The sequence below is a fragment of the Calidris pugnax genome, unplaced genomic scaffold (assembly GCF_001431845.1).
Source record: "Calidris pugnax isolate Ruff unplaced genomic scaffold, ASM143184v1 scaffold50, whole genome shotgun sequence".
Lineage (NCBI taxonomy): Eukaryota > Metazoa > Chordata > Aves > Charadriiformes > Scolopacidae > Calidris > Calidris pugnax.
In genome coordinates this window covers 2,215,259-2,238,775 of record NW_015090780.1, presented here as the reverse complement: position 1 = coordinate 2,238,775, position 23,517 = coordinate 2,215,259, and the positions used below count along the sequence as shown (strand labels likewise).

The 23,517-nt window shown below is 52.1% G+C and overlaps 1 protein-coding gene across 1 annotated transcript; it reads right to left on the bottom strand.

The window, feature by feature from the left end:
* Positions 1 to 8,927: 8,927 nt before the first annotated feature.
* On the bottom strand, positions 8,928 to 22,598 carry EEF1A2 (eukaryotic translation elongation factor 1 alpha 2). The gene is made up of 7 exons (XM_014956156.1): positions 22,379 to 22,598; positions 18,414 to 18,593; positions 16,648 to 16,944; positions 11,954 to 12,104; positions 10,321 to 10,577; positions 10,000 to 10,234; positions 8,928 to 9,279 (listed from the first exon to the last, which is right to left on the bottom strand). Exons 1-7 carry the CDS (start codon positions 22,520 to 22,522, stop codon positions 9,152 to 9,154), a joined length of 1,392 nt encoding a protein of 463 aa, XP_014811642.1. The 5' UTR covers positions 22,523 to 22,598; the 3' UTR covers positions 8,928 to 9,151.
* Between the last annotated feature and the right edge of the window lie 919 nt (positions 22,599 to 23,517).

The window sequence follows — 23,517 nt, the reverse complement described above, 5'->3', positions numbered from 1 at the left end:
TAAAAAGCCAGGCTTCCTCCCCCCTAGTGCTGACAGAGCTGCTTATTTGCTATTTATTGGATGCAATATATCTGTGCCACCATCCATCTTTCTGTCCTGTTCTTAGACAGCATCTACCTCGTTGGAGGCTTCTCCAGAACAACCCTGGGACAAATCATTCCATGAGATTGGCTTGAGCTGCAGCTGGAAGCATCTGAGTGCACAAAGAGAAATCTCCCCAAGTTGCACTGAATTAACCTGGAAGTGAGACACACACTCTCCTTCCAAAACTACAAACCTTAAGTGTCTCCTTTCTAAGGGTGATTAAAATTGCTGAGGTCTAAATATCTACTAGGAACATCTACTCAACAGGGCACTTGGAAGGAGAGGCAATGGGGAAAAGCAAAGTTAGGGTGAATTGTGTTGAATTAAACCAGGTTACGCTCAGACCATCCACAAATCTGAAAACAAGCCTCTTGGACAGATGGAGACTGACACCCATCCCATTTTCTCCTAGCGCCTTGTGGTCACTCTGCTCCTGCCCCTCTCAGCCCTCTCCCCTGGTTAATTCCCCACCAACCAGGTCTCCTTCCCATCTCTGCTCCACACACTTCCTTCATCAGCCTCCAGCTCTAGCTCTTGCCCTACTCTCCTTTGAGACCACACGCAACTCCCTTTCTTCATTTATATTGTTACCTTGAAGGTATTTTTAGCCTGTGACCATGTTGCCCCTGAGCTTTCCTTTTCCCAGACTCTGTAAATTTAGCTCTCTTAGTCATTCCTCACGTCTCCCAGCGTTCACGTTCTTCCTCCTGACCTCCTTAGGTTTCTGCCTCCTCCTGCACCCACAAGGACCAAAGCCACACAACTCCAATTGGTGTCACCCCTTAGGGTGCTCCTAGACCTCATTTCCCAAGACAAAGCTGCTCCAGGACCTTCTCCCACCAACCCTAGGGCCACCATGAGTTCCTTGGGGGTTGACCCCTCAGAGATGTACATTGACCCAGAAGACTTCCCACCAGCAGTCCCCTTCCAGTTTCTCCAAAACAGCACTTTCCTCTTAACAACATACAGCTTTATAGCAATAAAACCAACCTGGTTTTGCATGGGAGCTCTTCCAGCCTTGCCAGGTCTCAGGACTGTCTCTGCTCCCAGTGAAGTTCCTCCCAGGACCGTAACTGCATCCTTGCTGGGGCCCAGTCCCACAAAGCCCATTAGGTGCTTTGTTCCCATTCAAGCACCTGCCTCCCACCAACTTCAAAGCTGAATTGAAGCCTGCATGAATATTTAGAGACTGGAGGTTGTCATCAGAAAGAAAAAGCCCTTACTGAAATAGCTAACAACTCTGACACATCTTATCCAAGATAAATAGTGCAGGAGCACACTGGATTGCTGTGACTTATTCTGCTGAAGGGAAAACCAAGGCTGGGGGGAGGCCACCTGAAATAAATAAGTTCTAAATGGTCCCAGGTGTCCTGCGTTAGGAGGGGAGTGACCTTACAGAGCTGGGCTCCACCCAGCTTGGGAGGCTGCCATGGGGATAAAAGGGGGTTTGGGGAGCAAGGCAGGAGATGCTGGTGCAGGAGGTGGAGGAGGGTCCTATTCTTTTGGGGTGTTACAGCCCCTGGGGAGCTGTGCTGGGTCATAGGGGGGTTTTCAGGGAAAATAAGCCTATTTCACCCCAGTGATAGGGGTAGCTATGGCTGGGGCAGCCCCTGGGGGGAAGAGTGGGGAAATGGGGTGCAGTGCCCTGGCTGGGAGGGTCCCTGCAGGTAGGAAGAGGGGCAGCATGGGGAGTTGTGGTTTCTGTGGTTTTAGAATTGCAATAGCTCCAAGCCTGCAAGGAGGAAAAGCTTGCTTTTGTTTTTGCTGAAAACTCTTTTTTTCTCTTTTTAGTGGTTTGTTTTTCTTGCTGAAATATCAAAATCTCCAGGTTTGGCAAGGCAACCAAACCCAATTACTAAAATACTGAATAGCATTAAGGCTAATTATTTTAATCTTTTCATTATTGAAAGGTGAAATGTCAAAATCTCCAGGTTTGGCAAGGCAACCAAACCCAATCACTAAAATACTGAAAAGCTTTAAGGCTAATTATTTTATCTTTTCATTATTGAAAGAAACTTTCCAAATGTAAAAATGTGCTTGCCTTTTTTTTTTTCCACATAACTTTTTCTTTTCAAAAATCTTAGATTGAAGATTAATTTTTGGTTTTAATTGAAAGGGTTGCTTTTGATCCACGTTTCAGGCTCAAAAAAAATAATGCAGGTATTCTGTTGGGAAACTGCCAGGCAGACCTGGCTGTCTCTGTGCTCCTGCCTTTGTCACAGCACACAATGTATCATAGGCAAAGAAAAACTCTTGAAGTAACTACATTGGTAGTTTCTCTGCACCATGAGCTATTGCTGCAGGCTTGCCTCAGCCTGGACACCTGGGAAATGAAAAGAACATGAAGGGACAAGAGTTTATGATTTATTTATCTTTAACCTGAGGTCTTTAGGAAAGCTGGTGTATGTGCATCTGCCTCTCTCTTCCCTTGTTTAAAGACTGCAGAGCTTATGGGCAATTTTTATTTTAGTTTGTTAAAGGTAGGAGTGATGTTTCAGGTTGCTCCAAGTGAAATTATGTGATCAGAGAGAGGACAGAAATGTCCCCACTGAGGGAGACGGTGATGCTGTGTATTGGACATCAGAGAACCCACCCACAACTTTTCAAAACATGGGAAACTGGGCCCTTTCTGGTCCTGCTGCTCATGAAACTGCTTTTTTGTGGGCTCCTTTTGGGTCCTGTGTGGGGAGAGGCAGAGATCTTCTGCTAAACACCTCGGTGCCTGGGTACTCTATGGGGCAGGCAGGACCAAGCCGGAGGGGAAGGCTCCCCTGGGTGAGCCTAGAGATCTTCTGCTAAACACCTCGGTGCCTGGGTACTCTATGGGGCAGGCAGGACCAAGCCGGAGGGGAAGGCTCCCCTGGGCAAAGCTGATGCTCTGCAGGATGACATTTCCTCACTTCCAGCTTTATTTTCATGCAGCCCCTGTTTTGTTCTTGTGACTTTGTCTTGTGCGTAGTGGTCCAAAGGCTGTTCCTGTCTTCTGGGCATCCAGATGCTCTGGCTGTATGTGTGAAACATCTCATTTGGTGTCTCTGTGTACTCTCCTGTGTGTGCACACAGCGGGCAGAGCAGGGGAGGGGGGGGTTGAAAAACAAGCTGTGTTTGTAGCCTGAAAGTGAGCTGCTGGCTGGCAATGGCTCAGCTTCCCAGGCCACCCTGCAAGAGGGACGTCACCTCCACCTGAAGATGTGGTCAGCCTCAGCCACCCCTCCCTGTCCCCTCCTTTCCCACACATTTCCCTGTGGAGATCTATGGCCGGAGACATCCCAAAGCACCAGAGTGTATTGACCTGCAGAGACACGCTTCCCTCGCAGCAATTGCTCTAATGGGAACCTCTCAGAGCATCCAAGAAGCCGGCAGAGCTCCATTAATCACAGCTGCCTCCTGCCTGGCATGGGCTGCCCTTGCTCATCACCACAGTCCTTTGGGTCGGTGCCGTGGGAGAAGTCCACGCTGTGTCCTTGGAGCTGGAGAGGATTGTCCCATCACCCTGACGTAAGAGCAGTGGCAGGGGTGGGCACAAGCAATGACCCCACCAATACTCCCACTCCACACCAAAACAGGCTCAGAAACCTGCAGTTTTCACTAAGTAACTGCTCTCACCCCATCATCTCCCCACAGAGATGGTATTTGGGGATTATCCTCCCCTTTTTCCCCTTCTTGCAGCCCCATCCCAAAGGCTGGACACTTCCAGACTCATCACTCCGAAGTGCTCAGTGGGCAGGTGCTCACTGCTGCTGGCTGGGATGGCAAAAAGCATTTTGCAGGTATAAGGCATGAAAATAGTACCAGACAGGGGGTGATTAGAAATTATTTAGACTAGGCAAAACCAGGCCATCCTAAATTTGCAGGCAGCCTGACACAGGGAAGGAGTGTTGTTGTGGTTTGTGAATGGAGCTGAAATGAATTATTTGAAGATGCTGCAGTATCTCCCTGTAAAACATCTGAGATATCTGAGCACTCACTTGGGAGCAGGAGGGGGTGTCTGGCTGGGATCTTGGCCCTGGGCTGTGTTACAGCTCTGGTTTCTCCTTCAGGTCAGCAATATCTTTGCACAGGGGTGAGGAGGATGGGGGAACGGTGCATCGCCCTGGCAAGAGCTGCTGCTTCAGTCTCCTTGACTGCAAACACACCTCAGGCTGACACCAAAAATGTGGATCTCAAATAGGAGGATGCTGAGGGAGGCAGTTAAAGGAAATGAGTAAAAACCTCCCAGGTGTGGTCCTAGACATCTTACAAAATGCTGGGGGAGGGCCTGGCTTGCTGTCCCCCTCTCTGAATTTGTACCTCTCTGGGGCAGGATTTGACTTTTTGACCACGGGTGGTTGATGAACTTTGTGAAGAGGGCACAGTGGGAGGAGGATGGAGAGACGAGACTCACCCAGGCATGGGAGGTTCTTCTCTGCCCCCATCAGCCTTTTCCCCACCTTTCTGGTCTCAGCCATCATCTCTTTCCCTGGGAAATTGCCCAAGGAGAAGGCAAGTGGCTTTTGTTGGGACACAGCCCCCAGGGAAAGATGTTAGTCAGGGATGAACTCACTTTCTGAGGTCACGTAGTCATGAACTGCTGCATCTGTGTCATTCTCACCTCTACCATAGACCATTCAGCATCTCTGTCACCAGCAGGCAATGGCAGGACCCACATAAAGTCAGGGATGAACTCACTTTCTGAGGTCAGGTAGTCATGAACTTCATGCTGCATCTATGTCATTCTCACCTCTACCTTAGACAATTCAGCATCTCTGTTACCAGCAGGTGATGGCAGGACCCACATGGGTGATGTCCTCTGGTGATGCTGTTGTTCAGGGGGCTGGAGTGTACCTTGGCCTCCCCAGCAATCAGTGTCATCAGCTTCCAAGGTAGCAGGAATGGGATGGAAGGCCAGGACATCTCCATGGTGGGGTGGGTTTTCAAATGCCGTTGAAATATTCCAGACGTCATCAAGACGTTTGAGTCAACATGAGACAGGCAGGACCTCACTGCCCACATGGGATTAAGGTTCAGCAAAACGTACTGGGAGACTGGTGACAGATGAAGGGGGCAATGGGAAAGGAGCTGCCTTAACCAGAGAGGCTTTCTCAGGTGTCCAAGCTGCCACACAATGGTCCACACCAGCCTGGTGACATTCTGCCCATGATGGGCTTCTGTGGGGACGTGCCCAGGCAGACAAGGGGCTGTGGCTGAGGCTTTAATTCACCCCCAAGCTCGGAAGGGCAGCGGGTGTCTCAAATTCACCCAGCTCAGCATCTGCAGCACGGATTCCACTTGCAGTCTTGCAAAAGCCTTATAAATTTTTTAGAGTAGCCCAAAGTGCCTGCTGAGTCGGCCAATCAGCGCCGCTGGATTAAGGAAACTTACCTTAAATTATTAACAGTGCACAGCCAGACACGAGGCCCGTGGGGTAGAGGTGGGAAAGGAGAAGGTGCTCGTTCCTCCTGCTCCAGCGGGTGTGACGAGAGCAGCCAGCACCAGGGATGGGCCTTGGAGGATGGTCCCGTTCGTGGGGTCTTCCCATCTCCATCAGGAAACCCCAAGGAGACATCAGTGCTATATTTTGTGCAGGGCGTGCTTGTACCGTGGAGATGATGTCCCTTTTGGAAACAGGATGCTGGTCCACATCCATTCATGTGGTCCTTCCCCCCCCCAGCATCTCCCTCTTCTTGCCACTTCTTCCAGGTCCATCTTCAACCACTTGAAGAACTGATCAGCAGCAGGACAGAAGAGCCAGCCCTGACGCTTTTTGACTTTCCTACAACCTCTAGTGATTTTCCCCCCAGGAGCTTTAAATTTCAGGTAATACAATCACATTTGCAAACTCTGGTCCCCAAAGAAATGCCAACAAGCACTTTGCAGCTCCCGAGGCTGTACCCTTTGCTTGGCTTATGGACCAGCTGCCTGCCAGGGCCTGGCTTTGCAGAGGAGGGACGTGGGGCTGGGTTTCTTCTCCTTGGCAGCAGCTCCAGGAGGACTTTGTCCCTCTTTCCACGAGATGGCATCGCTGAGACTGCTATGGAAGAGGAGCATCCACCGCCCCTGCGGGAGGACGGTGATGAAAAAGGCCTCCAAAATGATCAAAAGTTGCTAGGTGGAAAAAAAACAAAGCTTCTGAGTTCTCGGTTGTGAGGTCCCTGGCCGTGGCAAGGAGGAGTTGGAGGAGAAGTTAGTGTTTTAAAGTGCATCTCACCAGCACAGCCCTATAAATATCACCTGCCACGGGCCACACAACGCCCACCCGCTTTCACTCGGTGGTGATGGTTCAAGAATCAACTTGAGCTCCCTGCAAGGTTTGTTTGCCAAAAGCCATCTGTGGCCCCGCTCAGGGTGACGCGGGGTTGCTCGTAATTTTGGTGGAACCCCCAAAAATGGGTCACCTGCGCCAAATAAAGCATCGTCCCCAGTGCGCCTGCAGCCCTGTGGGGTCAGGCAACGATTTGCACAGGGGGATCATTGATCTGGTCCCAAAACCCAGATCCACAATGGGTCTTCAAAGCCAAGGTCTGGGTGGAGACAGGTCATGGCTTCGTTTGATTTTGGATTTGTGATCCCCAGAAATCCAGGGTACTTCATTTTCAATTTTGAACCTCATGCTTGAAGTGGGTCTTAATTTGAATATTTCTGTTAATTTTGTCTCTCTACAGAGCCTACCCCAAACCTCCCCATACTGGGGCTGCTACTGCAGACATCTCACTTCAGGCCCTGTCTCTTCTTTCTGATCCTGCAGATTTCCTTGGGTACTAACGGCACTGAAATCAGGCTGAAAATTTGGACCTGCTGTGAGCCGCGAGCAGGTTTGAGTTAAATCCTCTGGGGTTTATATTTTTCCTTTTCTGCAGCTACACTGTTAATTACTGCACCACTTGTGCATCGCTCCCAGAGCATCTTTCACAGCTCCCCTGGCATATTTCTATGGAAACGTAGCTGTGGTTTTGTCAAACTTGTTTTTGCTTTTGAAATAGCTACAGAGGACCAGGTGCAGACTTTGCAGCTGCTCCTCTCTGTCCCTCACCTGACCCCAAAGTTGTCCCTGCTCCTGCTGGACCAGAGAGCTGGAGGTTCCTGCACAGTGCAGGAGGGATGTTCCCACAGGAGTTTATGTTCCTGCTGCTTTTAAGGGTGGAGAAAAAACATGTGCATGATGATGTTCTCCTGCCCTGCTTGGAAATACCCAGGAAGGGGCACAAGTCCACCGTGCTGGCTTAAGGACAACATGCCTCAGGTGCTGGGACATGCAGGAGGAGCTGGAAGAGGAGATTAAACTATCAGTGGGAAAACAGCCTTCTCCCACAGTTGTGCTGTGCCTGGAGGGATCCCCAGGTCCCCTTCCAATTTGTGGCACGCCAAGGACATGGCACTTCATAAAGCCCAAATACTACAAAGACCTTGGGCATCAAATCAATTTCTACGGATGAGGCAAGCTGGTGGCTGCTGGGGGCTGGGAAGGGGGGTGAGGTGTCCCAAAACTGCACAGAGTTTTGGGGAATGTGGCTTTGTGAGCCAGCACGTGTCTGTCTGCTCTCAAACCGGGACATGGGATGGGGACAGTGTTGGTGGAGCAGGCAGGGGTGGCTTCATGCAGTGGTCTCTGTAATTCACCTTGTCGTAGAGTCCTTGAGGCTCTGCCCGGGGACACTTAATGCTGCAGAGCGACAGATGTTAATTAGGATCATTAAGGGCTCCTGCAACACAAACAGTAATGACACTTGTGCCTCTGGAGCTCTCCTGGGAAGGACCTTGCATGATGCCATCCTCCACAGAGCCCGTGCATGATGTCCTCTCCCAACACTGTGGCTTCTCCTAAAATCCCAGTTGTGAGCACAGGGAACCTCAGGATGACCCAGCACGATGCTAACCCCACCGTCAGGGAGGAAATGTCCCTTGGAAATGTCCCCACAGTGCTGTGGTGGGAGCAGCACCCTTACACCTTCTCTCTCCTTCTCCATGCCCACCATACCACCTCCTAGTCCTTCTCGTGCTCTGTGCTCCCACCCTTCCCTCCTCCAAGCTCCTGGCTGTCCTGTTTTGGTCATTCCTCACCACTCGGACAAACCACAACCCTTTGGATCGAGGCAGCTGCCACTGGGTGGAGTGGGGAGAGGCCCAGACCTCGCTCTGGGGCTGCAAGTTTGCAATGGGAGATGAGACACCATCCTGGGTGAAGACCAGGAGTTTTGGGGCTTCCTGGGAGTCCCAAGTCACGTCTGGACTCCAGCACACGGCTTCAACTGGGGAGAAATGCTCCCGTTGTGTTGTTTGGAAAGGGCTGAGGGATCCACCATGGGTGAGGAAAAGAAGTGTGTAGAGAGAAGGCAGACTTGGCCACTTGTCCCAAAATGATGAGGTATTATAAAAACCTATTATTAAAAGTGATGCTGCTTGGCCTTCCAGGACATACGGGGTATACTATTTTCTTTCTTTAAATGGCATAACTGTAGGAGGTTAACTTAAGCTTATTTTGTGTGGCAAAATTATAACAAAGGGCCTGATAATTGATATTAGAGGGTTGAGCAGGTTAAGGAGAATATAAAAACTGCTGTAAGAGCAGCCCCTGCTTTAGGCTGGGGGAACCAGCCCAGACACCTGCATTGGTCAAGGGGGGAGACCTTGGGTCTGGGTGACACCCTGAATATGGGTCCCCAACTCTCCTCCTTCCTCCAAATCTCCACCCCAGCCCTGCCTGTGTCCATCCCCACCATCTGCTTTAAGTGGGATGACACAAAACCCATCAAAACCAGCCCCTCTCAATGACAGACGCACACACAGAGCTCCACACCTTTTGGGTTGGTTGGTTTGTTTTGGTTTTTTTTTTTGTTTTTTTTTTGTTTGGGGTTTTTTTTTTCCACTGTGGATGTTGTACCAGTTTTATTGGTAAAATTAACATGAAGCCTCACAAACGCTGGAACATGCTTTTCCTTTTAAAGAATTTCCACTGGACCTTAATGGTGAGCATCCAGTCGTTGACATATAAACTCTTACAAGCTGATGTGCACACATGCGCCCGGGGGAGACGGTGGCAGCGTCCTGGTGTCAGGGATGGTTTCTGCGCGATGCACTGGGAGCCCACGATTCATTTGCCAGCCTTCTGGGCCTTCTGGGCAGACTTGGTGACTTTACCAGCCCCACCACTTTTCTTCTCCACGTTCTTGATGACGCCCACGGCCACGGTCTGCCGCATGTCACGGACAGCGAAGCGGCCTGTGGGATGGAGAACGGGGGGACATGAGTGAAAGGTGGCCACCTTGCCTTCCCTAAGGCTGGGCTCTTCTGGGTGGGTGACAGTGGGATCTACACCCACCACTCATGGTGCAATGTGTTACCCCTGTCCTTGGAGCAGGTTCCTGCAGGAACTTGAGCCATCAACCTTTGCTCTGACCACCAAGCTAGCCCTGATGCACCTCTCTGTTTAGATGACTATTTATTAAACTTAAATCACATCTGCTCTCTGCAAGCTCCCGGCATTGCTAAAGCTTCCAGATGGGCAACATCATCCAAAGAAAGCATGTGATTCCCTCCACTAAAAGGTGACCTCCACTGAGGTCTCCTTCTTCTTTCCTTCTTCTGACCAGTTGTATTTTAGGGCAGAGATGGGGAAGCTGAAAAATGTTTCTGCATTCAGAAACTATCAGGTTTAGTAACCTGGAAGGAAAGGTCCTGTTACTCCCAGAGGGAAACCCAGCCTTGCCTTTGGAAACCCAGCTCAGCAGAGAGCCTGTCCCACCCCACCAGCCCTAACACAGTTAATGCATCATCTTTGTACCCCCCAGTACATGGGGGAGCAATAAAACATGCTCAGCCCCCTCCTCAGTCTAACTGGTGGGGGATACTGGGAGAGGCTCAGCATGTCTGCTGTGTGCTCTACACGTTTAAAACCTTCATGCTCCTCCATAGGAGACCTCCAAAGAGTTGTTCCCTTACCAAGGGGTGGGTACTGGGAGAAGCTCTCCACACACATCGGCTTGCCAGGGATCATCTCCACGATGGCCGCGTCGCCCGATTTCAGGGACTTGGGGTTGTCCTCCAGCTTCTTGCCGGAGCGCCGGTCGATCTTCTCCTTCAGCTCAGCGAACTTGCAGGCGATGTGTGCGGTGTGGCAGTCGATGACAGGCGAGTAGCCGGCACTGATCTGGCCGGGGTGGTTCAGGATGATCACCTGGGGGACAGAGCGATGTCAGGGCAAGGCTGGGAGCTGGAGAATGGTGGCAAGCCATGCATGGTGGCACCACCAGCTCTGCTGACCTGAGACGTGAACTGAGCTGCCTCCTGCGGCGGGTCCGACTTGCTGTCCCCGCAGACGTTCCCGCGGCGGATGTCCTTCACAGAGACGTTCTTCACGTTGAAGCCAACGTTGTCCCCAGGCAGAGCCTCGCTCAGGGCCTCGTGGTGCATCTCCACAGACTTCACCTCAGTGGTGATGTTCACGGGCGCAAAGGTGACCACCATGCCGGGCCGCAGGATGCCGGTCTCCACCCGGCCCACAGGGACTGTGCCGATCCCTGCAGAGACAAGGACAGAGCAAAACGTAACCTGCTTGGCATATCCCTGGGTCAGAACCTGGCTGCAGAAAAAGCAAGATATCTCCAGTGGCTTTCACCAAAGACCATGCTTGCTTCTTGCCCAAAACCCCACAGTTTTTAACTGGGAGATCAACACTAAGGTCTTCAAAAATACCATGAGTCTGTCCTTTTTATCCAATGTTTTGTAAAAAAGGAATAACGCTATCATCAGAAGGCCACGAGCAATCCACATGCTCTGAAAGATCTTCCTTTGTAACAGCTGTGGCATCTCCTGCTTGGAGGTCTGGGCACATCACAGTGTACGTGCAACAAAATGCTCCACATCCCTGATGGCCGCACCATCAGCATGGGACAAGGCCCAGCTGTGCCAGGGAACGAGGGTGGCTGATTAAATGAAGGGGACATTTCACACCCTGTGTCATCAGGAGACTTCAGAAGAAACTCACCTTTGGGGTCAGGTGAAGAGACATTAAGAGAAACAACCTTGAAAAGAGGTTGGGGAGGTTGGGTGGACCCTCTGCTCTCTAAGGACCCGCCTCATGGTAAAACCCCATCTCTTTGCCCCAGCTGTGCTAGGACACAGACCTCACCACCTTCCATCTCCATTGCAAGGGAAAAACTGCATTAGAAAGCCTGCTGAAACCCATCTTCAACCCCTGCCTGGTTTGTGCAGCACACGTGTTCTTGGAAAAGTGTGGAAAAGAGCTGGAAACGGCCGTTCCTGCCTGAGGCGGCGGGTGGGTGAGTCAGCAGGGCTGCCCGCTGCTGCCAGCAGGTCGGAGAGCTCATGGGGTATTTATAGCTCATAAAAGTGTCCCCATCACCTCTCCAGAGGGAAAGGGAGACGCGACGAGCTCCCTACATGGCTGGTGCCGCAGTCCAGCTCGGCAGACGGAGGTGCCGGTGATGGACACCAGCATTTGGGAAGCAGGGGCAGACCGTGGCCAAGCTGCTGCACACCAGCCTCACCGGTGGCCCTGCCCGCTGGCCTTGTCCCTCATCCAGGCTCCAGCCCATTTTTGCTGCCTCCATCTTGCCCTACCAGCCGTGACCTCTGGGACACCCAAATTTGCAGCCATTTTGGTGTGGCGTGTTCCCTGGGGAGAGCCCACAAAATTCCTGCTCCTCACCGGTCCCTGGGCACCTTTGGGCATGTCAACCTCCAACCCCAGACAGCCCAGTCTCAAACGGGGTCTTTGCCCTGGAGCTACCACCCTTCTCCCCAACATTATCTCAAATTTGAGTCCAGTCCCTTCAGTCTCCCAGTACCTGGAAATGCCATTCCCAGATTCCCATGGAATGAAGACTCTGGTTAAAGCAGAGGAGAGAGGGACAGTGACAAGGCTTTTGCTCACCTCCGATCTTGTAGACGTCCTGGAGGGGCAGGCGCAGGGGTTTATCTGTGGGGCGGGTTGGGGGCAGGATGGTGTCCAGGGCCTCCAAGAGGGACACCCCGCTGGCGTTGCCTTCCTTACGCTCCACCTTCCAGCCTTTGAACCAAGGCATCTGGAAACAGAGCAGCAGTTACATGAACTGGGTGTGCCCGTCCTCAGCATCCAGAGGTGATCCCAGAGAGACATCCCACCAGGACAACCTTCATGGAGTCAGTCCAACCATGCCATGGCTTTACCTGGGGACTGGGAGCCCTTTTTAATCCATCATCCCCACAGGCTTATCTGCACCCCCTTGCTCAATCTCCCCCCTCTCTCCTAGAAATGTGCAAAACACGCATTAACAGGAGAAAAAGGATGGAAGTGGTTAAATCCAGCAAACTCACAGTCACCATTCCCAACCTGTGGATGTTGCCTTCCCATGCCAGCTGCCTGGATCCTGCCTTCCAGCAATGATGGCACAGGGACCACAGGGTCCCCCGCCAAGTCCCAGCTACAAAGTGCCCAACCTTCAGTCCTGGGAACTGAGTTTCTTCAAGGTGAGCCCCACATGGACCCTTCTCCCTGCTCGCTCCTGCCATTGCCCCTCCAGGGTTTGAGTTTTGAACCCTGGCTTGGGAGGATGCTGGAAACCTGGGGCTTGCACTAGGGCTGCTGAGAGGCAAGGTTATTTTTCGCCTCTGCTCTCTGCTCCTGCCCTAAATTGGACTCTTGAAGCTAAAATTACCCAGAAAAAAAAGGGCAGAGAGGTAGGAAAATGTGTTCAGTAGATGCCATGGTTTGATGCAGGGAACACAGTGCTTTCTTGGGTGCACATCTGGAAGCTGAAGGGCTTGCCAGCAAGAAAAATTCAGTCCCGGGTCTGAAGTAGCCCTGATACAACAAACAGAGCTCGGAGTCCACAAGGTCATTCCTCCTTCCTCTGCACAGAGAGGTTTAGATGATATTTTCCCACTCAGATGTAAAAGAGCCCATGTGTCCCAGCTCCATCACACACGTGATGGATATGGCTTTTTCCTTAGGCACCAAGGCACTTAGGCACCGTGTCACAGCACAATGGGTATAGGGGTAGGGGTCAAATGGGACCCCCAAAATGCCCCCGGTTTCACAGCCATCCCTGGAAGACACAGCTGGTTTCCCATCCCACAATCTGCACCGTTTTGGGAAAGGAGCAAGGGGAAGAGCTTGGTCCAGCCAAGGAATTCAGCCTGCATCAAATGTGTCCGGGTCAGCATCCTTCAGAGGTTCACATCTGACACCAATTGTCTTCCTTGGTGACAGTGGCAGGAGGAGCCTGGGGACACTTTTGTGGAGGGATATGTCCCAGGGCACTGCAGCTATTGCTACGCAGGCGGCCCCAGCGCAGGGCTAACAGCTCGGTGAGATGATAAATCCATCCAGCCGGTGACGGAGCCGCATGTGATGGACCGGGTGACTCAGACCTTCCCCCCAGCCTGCTGTCGCATGGCCCAAAACGCCGGGCAGGCGCCCATGACAGCAGCTGCCCCAGCAGCCACCAGCCCATGGGCTCCGCTCTGAAAGGAGACAGCCACCATGTGCCCACAGGTCCTGTCCCTCTGCCCCTGCATGGCTTGGGGAGGTGGAGAAATGGCAACCTCTGCCCCGTGATGCCTGGCTGTAAGAGCCGCCCCTTTTCCTTTTTGGTGCGTTATCCAGAGAACTTCTGACATCCCAAGAATCAGATAAAACACACTTTGACACCTTCTGGGAGCAAATCCACCTCAGCATGGCTTCAGGGTGAGAAGCATCTACAAAACCTGGTTTGTGGTGCCTCCTAGGGCCACCCAAATAAAACATCTCTCATGTAAACCCAAAATCTGCTTCCCAAAGAGCAATTCCTGTTCCATCACTCCTATAGCAAAAGCAGGATCTGACCAAACCCCACAGCCAGGCAAGTTAAAGTGCAGCCTCAAGCCGGGGAGGTGGAGAAATGGCAACCTCTGCCCCATGATGCATGGCTGTAAGAGCCATCCCTTTTCCTTTTGGTGCGTTATCCAGAGAACTTCTGACATCCCAAGAATCAGATAAAACACACTTTGACACCTTCTGGGAGCAAATCCACCTCAGCATGGCTTCAGGGTGAGAAGCATCTACAAAACCTGGTTTGTGGTGCCTCCTAGGGCCACCCAAATAAAACATCTCTCATGTAAACCCAAAATCTGCTTCCCAAAGAGCAATTCCTGTTCCATCACTCCTATAGCAAAAGCAGGATCTGACCAAACCCCACAGCCAGGCAAGTTAAAGTGCAGCCTCAAGCCCCCCAAATATCAGCTGAGCTCCAACTCTTTGGCACCCTAAGTGCATTGTACAGAGCACCTTCCGTTCTCTGATTCTACCCAACCCAAGAGCATCCCAACCCACGCACCCCAACATCAAGGCTGCAGCCCCAGGCCACCAGTCTCCCTTGTGTCATAGATTGGGTGCATTTGGGTTGCAGCATCCCGTGGGGTGCAAATCTCCCAAACCACATCGAACGGCCCAGTTCTCTCTGCTGCACCAACAGAAAGCTGCCTTCGCATGAAACCCTATTTGCCAAAAACGCTCTCAAATGTCAAACTTTGATGCAAGCACAGCCCAGCCCTCATTTTTTTGCAGCTGGCCTTGGGCTGCTGTGCAAGAGGGAACGTGGGCTGGAGGCTCCCACACAGAGCTGGCTCCAGCCTGACGTACCACCACACCTCCTCCTGCCCAGAGGTGACAGGAGCTGCAGGGACGTCACGGCTCTAATCCCCACTTTCTGATAAGTCCCCTGACGGACAAATCACTTGACTGTCTTGTGCCTTAGTGAAAGCCTGCCAGAAGCTGTGAGCGCAAAAAAAATCAGAGCTTTTTTGGGCGAGGAACAAGAGGAGAGATATCTAGACCAGCTTCTTGCTTAAGCTCTCCTAGACGTGGCACAATATGGGGAGGAGGAGTCTGTCCTGAGCCGGTGTCCTGGCAAAGGCAAGATGGGGACCTCCTGGAGACCACAGCATGGGGAGGACCCTGCTCCTTCTCCAGCATAACTCATGGCAATCCAGACCTCTGGCCAGGCTTTCTTCCCAATCCCCCAGCTCAGGCTGGGAAATTGGGAATTCCCAGGCTGGGAACCCACCCTGGAGCCAGCTTCTTCCTTACAGCAGAGGGGTGAGTTATTTTGGCCCCTGCCTTCTCTCAGGCAGCGCATCACGTTGAGAACATGCTTTAAGACCCATCCGGAGGAAAGGGGCCAACGAGCCCCATCCCGCTCTGTGCCTCCCCTCGGCAGCCTATTAATAGGAGAATTGTTGGGGATCATCTTCCCGGCCCAGCAGCTGCTGACATTTGGAGCCTGTCTGATTTGAGGCACCCAGGAGCTATGTGGCTGGGTTTGGCATGGCCGCAGCTGACCTTTATCCCAGCTCTGCTCCGTAGGGAGCAGGAATCTCCCAAGCACCCCAAAAAATTCCTTCCTTCCAAGCCAGCCCCCCAGTGAGCTCTCTTTCCTGAGCAAGGCTGTGAGCTGTTTCATGGTGGTGTGAGCTTGCATTGCAGCGCTCCTCTAGCTCAGGCTCATGATCTCAGTTGCTCAATTGACCTCCTTCGATTGCTGCTGTCCTCATACGTTGCCTCCTTCGTCACAGAGCCCTGACCCGTAATCCACCGCTGAAATCCTAAAGCACCCTTAAGCATCAAATTTCCCACTGATTTCACAGGGGATGGCTGGGTGTTTCTGGTCTGAGCAACTTGCTCAAGGTCACCCAGAAGACAGCAGGACAGCAAGAACTTTCCTCTGGCCAAAACTCTGCAACCCATCATTTCTTTAGAAGATTAAAGCTGGGGTGGCTTTTCCTCCAAAAAACAATAGTGCCAGAGTTAACGACTGTTATTGGCAGCCTGGTTACCAAAAAGCCCTGGTCTTTCTTCAAGCTCTTCTTTCTCCCCTGCTGCCATATAATGGTAAGGGCTCACCCAGAGCACCTTATTTTCATGAGCCCACCACCCCCACCACTGATGCACAGAGGGAGAGATCTTGTGAAAAATCAGCTGGAGAAAGACCAAACCCAAATGGATGCTCCACGGTTTTATCATGAGAAACCTGGTATCTCCTCAAGAAAAAAATCACCTTAAGAAGTGAGATGCTGGCACGGGAACAGGAATTGTGGCTGCCACAGTGGCATATGGCACTGATGGGGAAGGACACTCAATACCCAACACACGGGAGCCCGGCTGCATGGAGGGAGCCGTTACAAGCTTGTGATCAGATCATGTAATTTGCCGTAGAAAACAATGCCCTAAAACCACACACGATATTCCTGCTGGGAGTGACAACTGCTGCAGATGGCTTTACCGTCACCATGGGTCTGACGATGCAGAACCTTCACATCACACCCCAGAAGCAAAGCCATACAGATTATCTCCTGAAGATGCTCATGTTTAGCTGCTGGGGCGTCTGGCCACGGTACAGCAACCAGCGTGCCCAGGAACAGTGGGCCCATTCATCCAGGCTGGCCGCAATCAGAGCTACGTGACAACCACGTCTACGCTGGCAACACGGGCCATTACACACAACCGGTGCATGAAATGTGCCTGCGGTTTTCAGAGCATGGAGCTCAGCTCCAGCCTGGATCAGGACAGTCAGGATGAGGGGGAAAAAATCGAAGACAACACACACTTACATTGGGAGAGGGCTCCAGCATGTTGTCTCCGTGCCAGCCCGAGATGGGCACGAAGGGGACTGTGGCTGGGTTGTAGCCGATCTTCTTGATGTAGGCGCTGACCTCCTTGACGATCTCGTCGTAGCGTTTCTCGCTGTAAGGGGGCTCCGTGGAATCCATCTTGTTGATGCCCACGATGAGCTGCTTCACCCCCAAGGTGTAAGCCAGCAGGGCATGCTCACGGGTCTGCCCGTTCTTGGAGATGCCGGCTTCAAATTCACCCACACCGGCAGCAACGATCAGGACGGCGCAATCGGCCTGGGAGGAGAGAGCTAATGAATTGCTTCTGTCCCCAGAGAGCTCTGCTCCTCCTGGTGACACCCCTGAGAGCTTTGAGTAAGTCCCAGATGAACATTACTCAGAATAAGGATGGTTTGGACACACTCCCTGCCAGCTGCTACCCATAATCCTGCTGATCTACCTCAAAACTGACCTAACTGTGTTGTTTCAGACTTGCCAACTGTCCATGGTTTTGGAAACCAGGGTGGGTCTCTCCAGGTTGCATGACTCTAACCAGGATCTCATCTAGATCATCCAGGGATGGCAAAGCCAAGGCCTTACCTAAAACCCTACTGAAGTTCTGCAAATAATCTCCCTGGGTGATGGGTGAGACTCCAGCCATGACAACTCTTCCTCAGGTTACCTCTGTCCCCAGAGCCCACATCAGAAGCTGCCTGGGTTTGACAGAAAGTCATGCTCAGCCCAAGTGGCATTGCAATGGGAATCTCTCGGGGCACCCAGTGAGGTTCATCCAGCTCCCATCAACCACAGGGAGATGCAGGAATGTCCTGCAGTGCTATGAGGGGAAACCACCCTGCACTGAATGACCATTGTGTTTGTTAACGTGATGTGTTTTATGGGACAAAGACAGCTGTTTCAACAAAAAGGAAGGAGAAAAGATCCAGGAGTCTCCTTTAGCAAATAAAACCTATGGGATTGTTGGAAGTTTCTTTCTATACCTCAGTTGGCTGAGGCTAAAATAATGTGGAGATATCCTCACACAAAGGTCTGTAGCTCACAGCATCCCACTTCCCAGAGACCTCTGTCCCCAGAGCCCACATCAGAAGCTGCCTGGGTTTGACAGAAAGTCATGCTCAGCCCAAGTGGCATTGCAATGGGAATCTCTCGGGGCACCCAGTGAGGTTCATCCAGCTCCCATCAACCACAGGGAGATGCAGGAATGTCCTGCAGTGCTATGAGGGGGAACCACCCTGCACTGGCCATATTCATCCCCATCTCCTCCAAGCAGGCAAAATGGGGTGAAGAAACTACCTCTCTGTGCCCAAGTTGGTCCTTTCTCCCAGATGCCCAGCAAGGTGCAGGACCTCAGTGTGTTGGGTCCCCTGGTGCCACTGAATCTCGAGTGGATAAAATAATGTGGAGATATCCTCACACAAAGGTCTGTAGCTCACAGCATCCCACTTCCCAGAGAGGCCATATTCATCCCCATCTCCTCCAAGCAGGCAAAATGGGGTGAAGAAACTACCTCTCTGTGCCCAAGTTGGTCCTTTCTCCCAGATGCCCAGCAAGGTGCAGGACCTCAGTGTGTTGGGTCCCCTGGTGCCACTGAGTCTTGAGTGGACCCTGCTCAATGCTCCTTGATGTCTGCTGCCTCAACTACCCACCTCCTAAACGACTCCAAAAGGACTTATGTGACCCTGGGCTTGTCAGCAAGTCTCAGTCTCCCACCTCCAGCAGCCACCCAACCCCTGGCCACCATTTCTCACCTGGGAGGTCCCAGTGATCATGTTCTTGATGAAGTCCCTGTGGCCAGGCGCGTCAATGATGGTGATGTAGTACTTGGTGGTCTCAAACTTCCACAGGGAGATGTCAATGGTGATGCCACGCTCACGCTCGGCCTTCAGCTTGTCCAGCACCCAGGCGTATTTGAAGGACCCCTTCCCCATCTGGCCAACACAAAGGCAAGAGCCGGTGAGAAACCCAAGCCCATAGTGCTGGTGTCAGCAACCCACCCTCCAGGGCACATCCCAAGCTCGCAGAGGCAGAAGGTCACATTGCAAACATCAAAGGCAAAACTCCCCAAATTCAATGGCAGATGTGACCTATTTATTAATAAATATAAATCAAAGGAGATATCGTTCTCAACGTGTTCTTCAACAGGATGGAGGAGAGGCTGCAAGAAGAGCTACGAATTGAATTTGTGAGGGGCTGGATGGGCAGGAGCTGGAGCCAGTGACCCATGAGGTCTCCATGAAACACCATGGTCCTGCACTGCTGCTGGGAAATCACAGTGCTAGAGAATTGCACGGCGATGGTGGAAAGCTTCTTATTGTTGCATTTTTATCTATGAAGTGAACCTGTGAGACAGCTGGTTAGTGAGAAAGGGCATTGCTGCATGAGTGAGCCCATCGCTGACGGGGGTGTAGGAGGGGAATGGGTTAAAAGAAAATGAAATGCAAGATGGTTGCTATGAGCAGAATAGAAATGTGATTGATTTTTGCCACAGAGTGTGTGAATTCACATGAAAAGCTACTGTGAGCTGCAGCCAGACCAACTGTCATTGCCAAATGGCCAAAGTCTCAGCCAACATTGTAATGCATAAAATCACGCTGGGTGAGATCAGCTACAGTAAATCTGTCTGTCCTGGCAGAAAGCACACTCCTTGGTAAAGCCATGATGTCACTTCTGAACCACCTTCTCCTTCAGGTCGGTGTCCTTTGACGTCATACCACCAGGGAGAGCGGGACTTCCCCCCCCTCCCCAGCACGGAGGTGGTGCTCCCAGTCTGAGCTGGGAGCCTGCCAGCATGGAGATGGGGCAGAAGAAGACCATCCCCTTGGTGACCCCGCTGTGTGCTGGGGCAGTCTGGGGAGCCAGGTCAAAGCAAGGGGTTAACAAGCATCGATCATCAGCTCTTGGCCTCAGATGCAAGGATGTTGCTTTTTTAAGATGGAAAATGGAATTTAGGTCATTTGTGGATGATTTGATGGGCTCTAACCACTGTGCAAGGGCAGAGCTGTGATACCCTGCTCCCATCCATCCACCCACCCATCCATCCATCCCGATGTTCTCCGCAACCGCAGCTTCTTCTGGCGTATCAATGCATAAAATTCATTATGGGCAATTATAAATCACCAGTCCAGGTGGATTGATTGCAGGCAGTGAATGCCTCAGTGATGTCCTGGCCAAGAAGCCTAACACAGCATCTCCATGCCCGGGGAGGGGCTGCTCTGCCCCCCGGTCTGTTCCCCCCACTCCAGCCCCGTGCCCGGCCAGCACAAGGAATTAATGGTGCCGGCTCATTTACGTAACAGCTGAGCTCTGGGATGACTTTGCAGCTTGCTCTGGAGGATTACGGGCAAAATCCTAAAGCCAGGGGCAAGCCTCCCCCTTCTCAGGGGGGACACTGAGTGGAGAGGGTGATGTCCCATCCCTGCTGGGCAACTGGGAGCTCTGGTGCCTGCAAGAAGGGCAGTCAAGGGGGTGGAAAGATCCAGAATGAAATCTCCTAAGCATCATCCTGGCATCCGGGCTTAGTGAGGGGGCAGAGCATGAGCTGGGAGGTTAACCCTTTCCAGCACACACATCCAACCCCCATTCTTGCCAGGGAAAAAGGGAGGGGGTCGTTAGAGCCTGCTCATCTCCTGCGGGAAATGATGGAGATATAACGAGGGACGGTGCAATATTATGGCACATTAATGTTGTGCAATGCATTAATAAGGGGTAGTTCTCAGGCAGGAGCTCAATCAGCACATCCTGCAGCCTTTTGGCCACCAGCAGCTTAGTCCTTCCCTTCTGGATGGGGAAACTGAGGCACGGAGCAGACCCCCAGCTCTCTCTCTCTCTCTCTCCTTATTGCAGGCACCCACAAGCAGGCACACAAAAAGCCTGTCACCCTGTGTGAAACCCACCCCCCCCCGAACTCGGCATCATACGTAACCTGAAGACAAATGAGATCCTTTATTTAGCAAACAGTTTCCCTCCTTTCACGGGGTATATTCAGTTACCCAGAGCTGCTGTTGAAAAAAACCAGGGTATTATCTAGCTTTGCACAATACCTTCCCTGTTCAGTGCCAGAAACAGCCTGATTTTCCGTGATCAAACCCCAGCCGAGGGACAGCTTTCTATTTGGAGACCACAAATACTGATTTTTTTTATATTTTTTTTTTAAATAGAGCAACTTTTCTTTCGGAGATACTGTTACCTCTGCCCCTGAGTCAAAAAGAAAAAATGATCCTTTCTCTTTTATCTTAAAAAAAAAAAAAAATCAGACCCTGGGCTTTTTTTTTTTGGTTGTTGTTGGCTTTTTGGGTGCACACAGGCCTCCATTTCCTGCGAATGCCACCTAATGGAAGAAAACCCTTCCCCAGCCCTGCATCAGAAAATGGAGTCTGTAAGCTCAGTCAATAGGCTATTAATAGCAGCTCCCCGTCCCCGCGTATTCTGGCAAGTCAGTGAAAGTGTCTCTTCAATTAAAATAGCCGCAATCACACCTACAATAACCTAATCACGCCATATCCCATCTGTTGGCAAAGGGAGGGGGGGACACATATAGAGGGATATCATCATCATTTTAAACCAGGAGGGAGAGATTATTTTGTGGGAAGGAAGAAGCCCTTTTGCTTAAGGGCTGGGGAAAAGGGCTGACAGTGAGGCAGGAAAATGGGTATTTTAGCTCAGATGCTATCGGCAAAATTCTAAGGGTTAAGACTGACAGACAAGCAAAATGTCTAATTGAGAGTGGCAGCCCTGTAAATCTTTTTATTATTTTTTTTTTCTCCTTCCATTGAGACTTAGGATCTTGTCCAGAAAAATAAACCCCACCAATCGAGGGATATCTGCATTAAAGATTCCTGGAATGATGACGATAAGCCATCTTCTGAGAGAGCAGACCTGCCCTATCAATAACAGCCCGGCTTTTTCCTGGCTCACCCACCTCTCTAGAATTTACCATCATTAATTTTGGGAGAGCTTCCAATTCATGCTTTTCTCCCCAAAGCTATTTCTTCCTCTTGGATCTCCGTGTTTGCCACGTTATGGGTGCGGGGTGGTGCCGTACTGTGTGACACTAAACACACACACACACACCAGGACTTTGCCACAAATGCCACCTTTACAAGAGCTAAACAAAAGGATCTGCTTTAAATCCTCATCCTTCACGCCAGCTTTCGGCTACTAATCAAGCTCCACATCAGGCCAGATGCTTGAGAAAAATGAGAATGGGGTTTTTTTTAACAAAGTGGATCAAATGAGGGGTCCGGCTGATGCTGCACCTCGTCCCCAGCAGGCACTGGAAATAGATGCTTCGGGGTGAAATTCGGAGAGCCCTGCACTAGGCAGAGAGGGATTATCAGGTTTTCCTCCTTGCACGCTATATTTAGAAGGAATTTCATGCCCTGAAGCTCTATGGTTTGTTCCAGAAGCCTAACCCCACCTTGCAGACCTCGCTGTGCCCCTGCCCTCATTAACAGCCCGCAGCAGGGTGTCCCCCAGCTCCGGAGAAGAGGGTGGCGAGGGCCCAAATGGCCTATTTTCCCAAGGCCAGAGGAGTCAGGAAGACCCAAGGGGAACAAAAAGAGATGGGAACAAAGGGAGAAAGAGAAGGGCAGCACCAGGAAAAGGGGAGTAGTGCCCATGGGACACTTGTGGGGCATCTGTATGGAGCATCCCTGTGGGTGGGAGTTGGGGTGAAGAGGGATTGGGGGGGTACGCTGGGGGTGGGTCTCCTCACCTCGGCAGCTTCCTTCTCGAATTTCTCAATGGTCCTTTTGTCGATGCCCCCGCATTTGTAGATGAGGTGCCCGGTGGTGGTGGATTTCCCAGAGTCCACATGCCCGATGACGACGATGTTGATGTGCGTCTTCTCCTTCCCCATGGCGGTGGGCTACGCGGGGCTGGCGGCGGCGGCGGCGGGGAGGGCGGCGGGAACGCGGCTGCGTTTTTTGGGGAAGCTGCAGGAAGAAGACACGAGGCACGTCAAAAGACACCCCCCGTGACAGCACCCTCCCAGCCCATCGGGGATGGTTCTTCTCCCCCCTCGCCCCACCTTCCCGTTGGACCACGCGCCCCAACCCTGGGCCGGGGGGTGCCCGGCCTCGTCTGGCAGCTCTGCCCGCCCTGGGATGGAGCCAACCGGGCTATTTCTGGCCACCACCACGTCCAGCCTCCAAGTCTCAGCAAGATGCCACGATTTTCGGCGTCTCGCCCTCCGCCACCATCCTGGAGACCCCCAGTTCCCAGGGCTATGTCATCGCTGCCTGGAAGGTGCCCTTTCCTCCTGGGAAAAAGCCTTCCCACCGGCTCAGGGCTGCCTTCTCGCTCTTTCCAAACCTGAGGGCATCTCCTCTACCTCGTGGGTGCCCTGGGAGGAGCCGTGGGTCCCCCCCCCTCCCCGAGTCCCTGCGGGCTGCCCTCCCCGCTCCCAAGCTGCGCAAGGGTTCGGGTGACAACATGGTTGCCCGCAAAATGGGACGGACAAAAATAGCCCTTGCCCATTCCCCCCCCAAAACAGGGCTGCCCAAAGCTCGGGGATGGGAGCCGAGCCCGCAGTGGGAAGGGGAGGTTGTCGGGGGGGTTTTCATTATATTTTCCTGCCATGAATCTGGATGAAACAGAGGGAGGAGGCTAAAAAGGCAAAGGGAGAGATCCGGGGAGCTGCTCTGGCATCTCCCGGCGTTGCCATGGCTCTGCGGCTGCCCCACAACCCCGCCGCAATTTAGCGGCTTGCGTTTTGACGTCCAACAAAATCCAATTTTACGAATCTCCCCGTAGAAGCGAAGGGGGTCAGGAGGAGCTGGCTGCTCTAAGAGCCGTGCAGTCATGCGGGGAGTGACATCCCCCTTGAGAAGAACCCCCCCCACATCCCCCCCC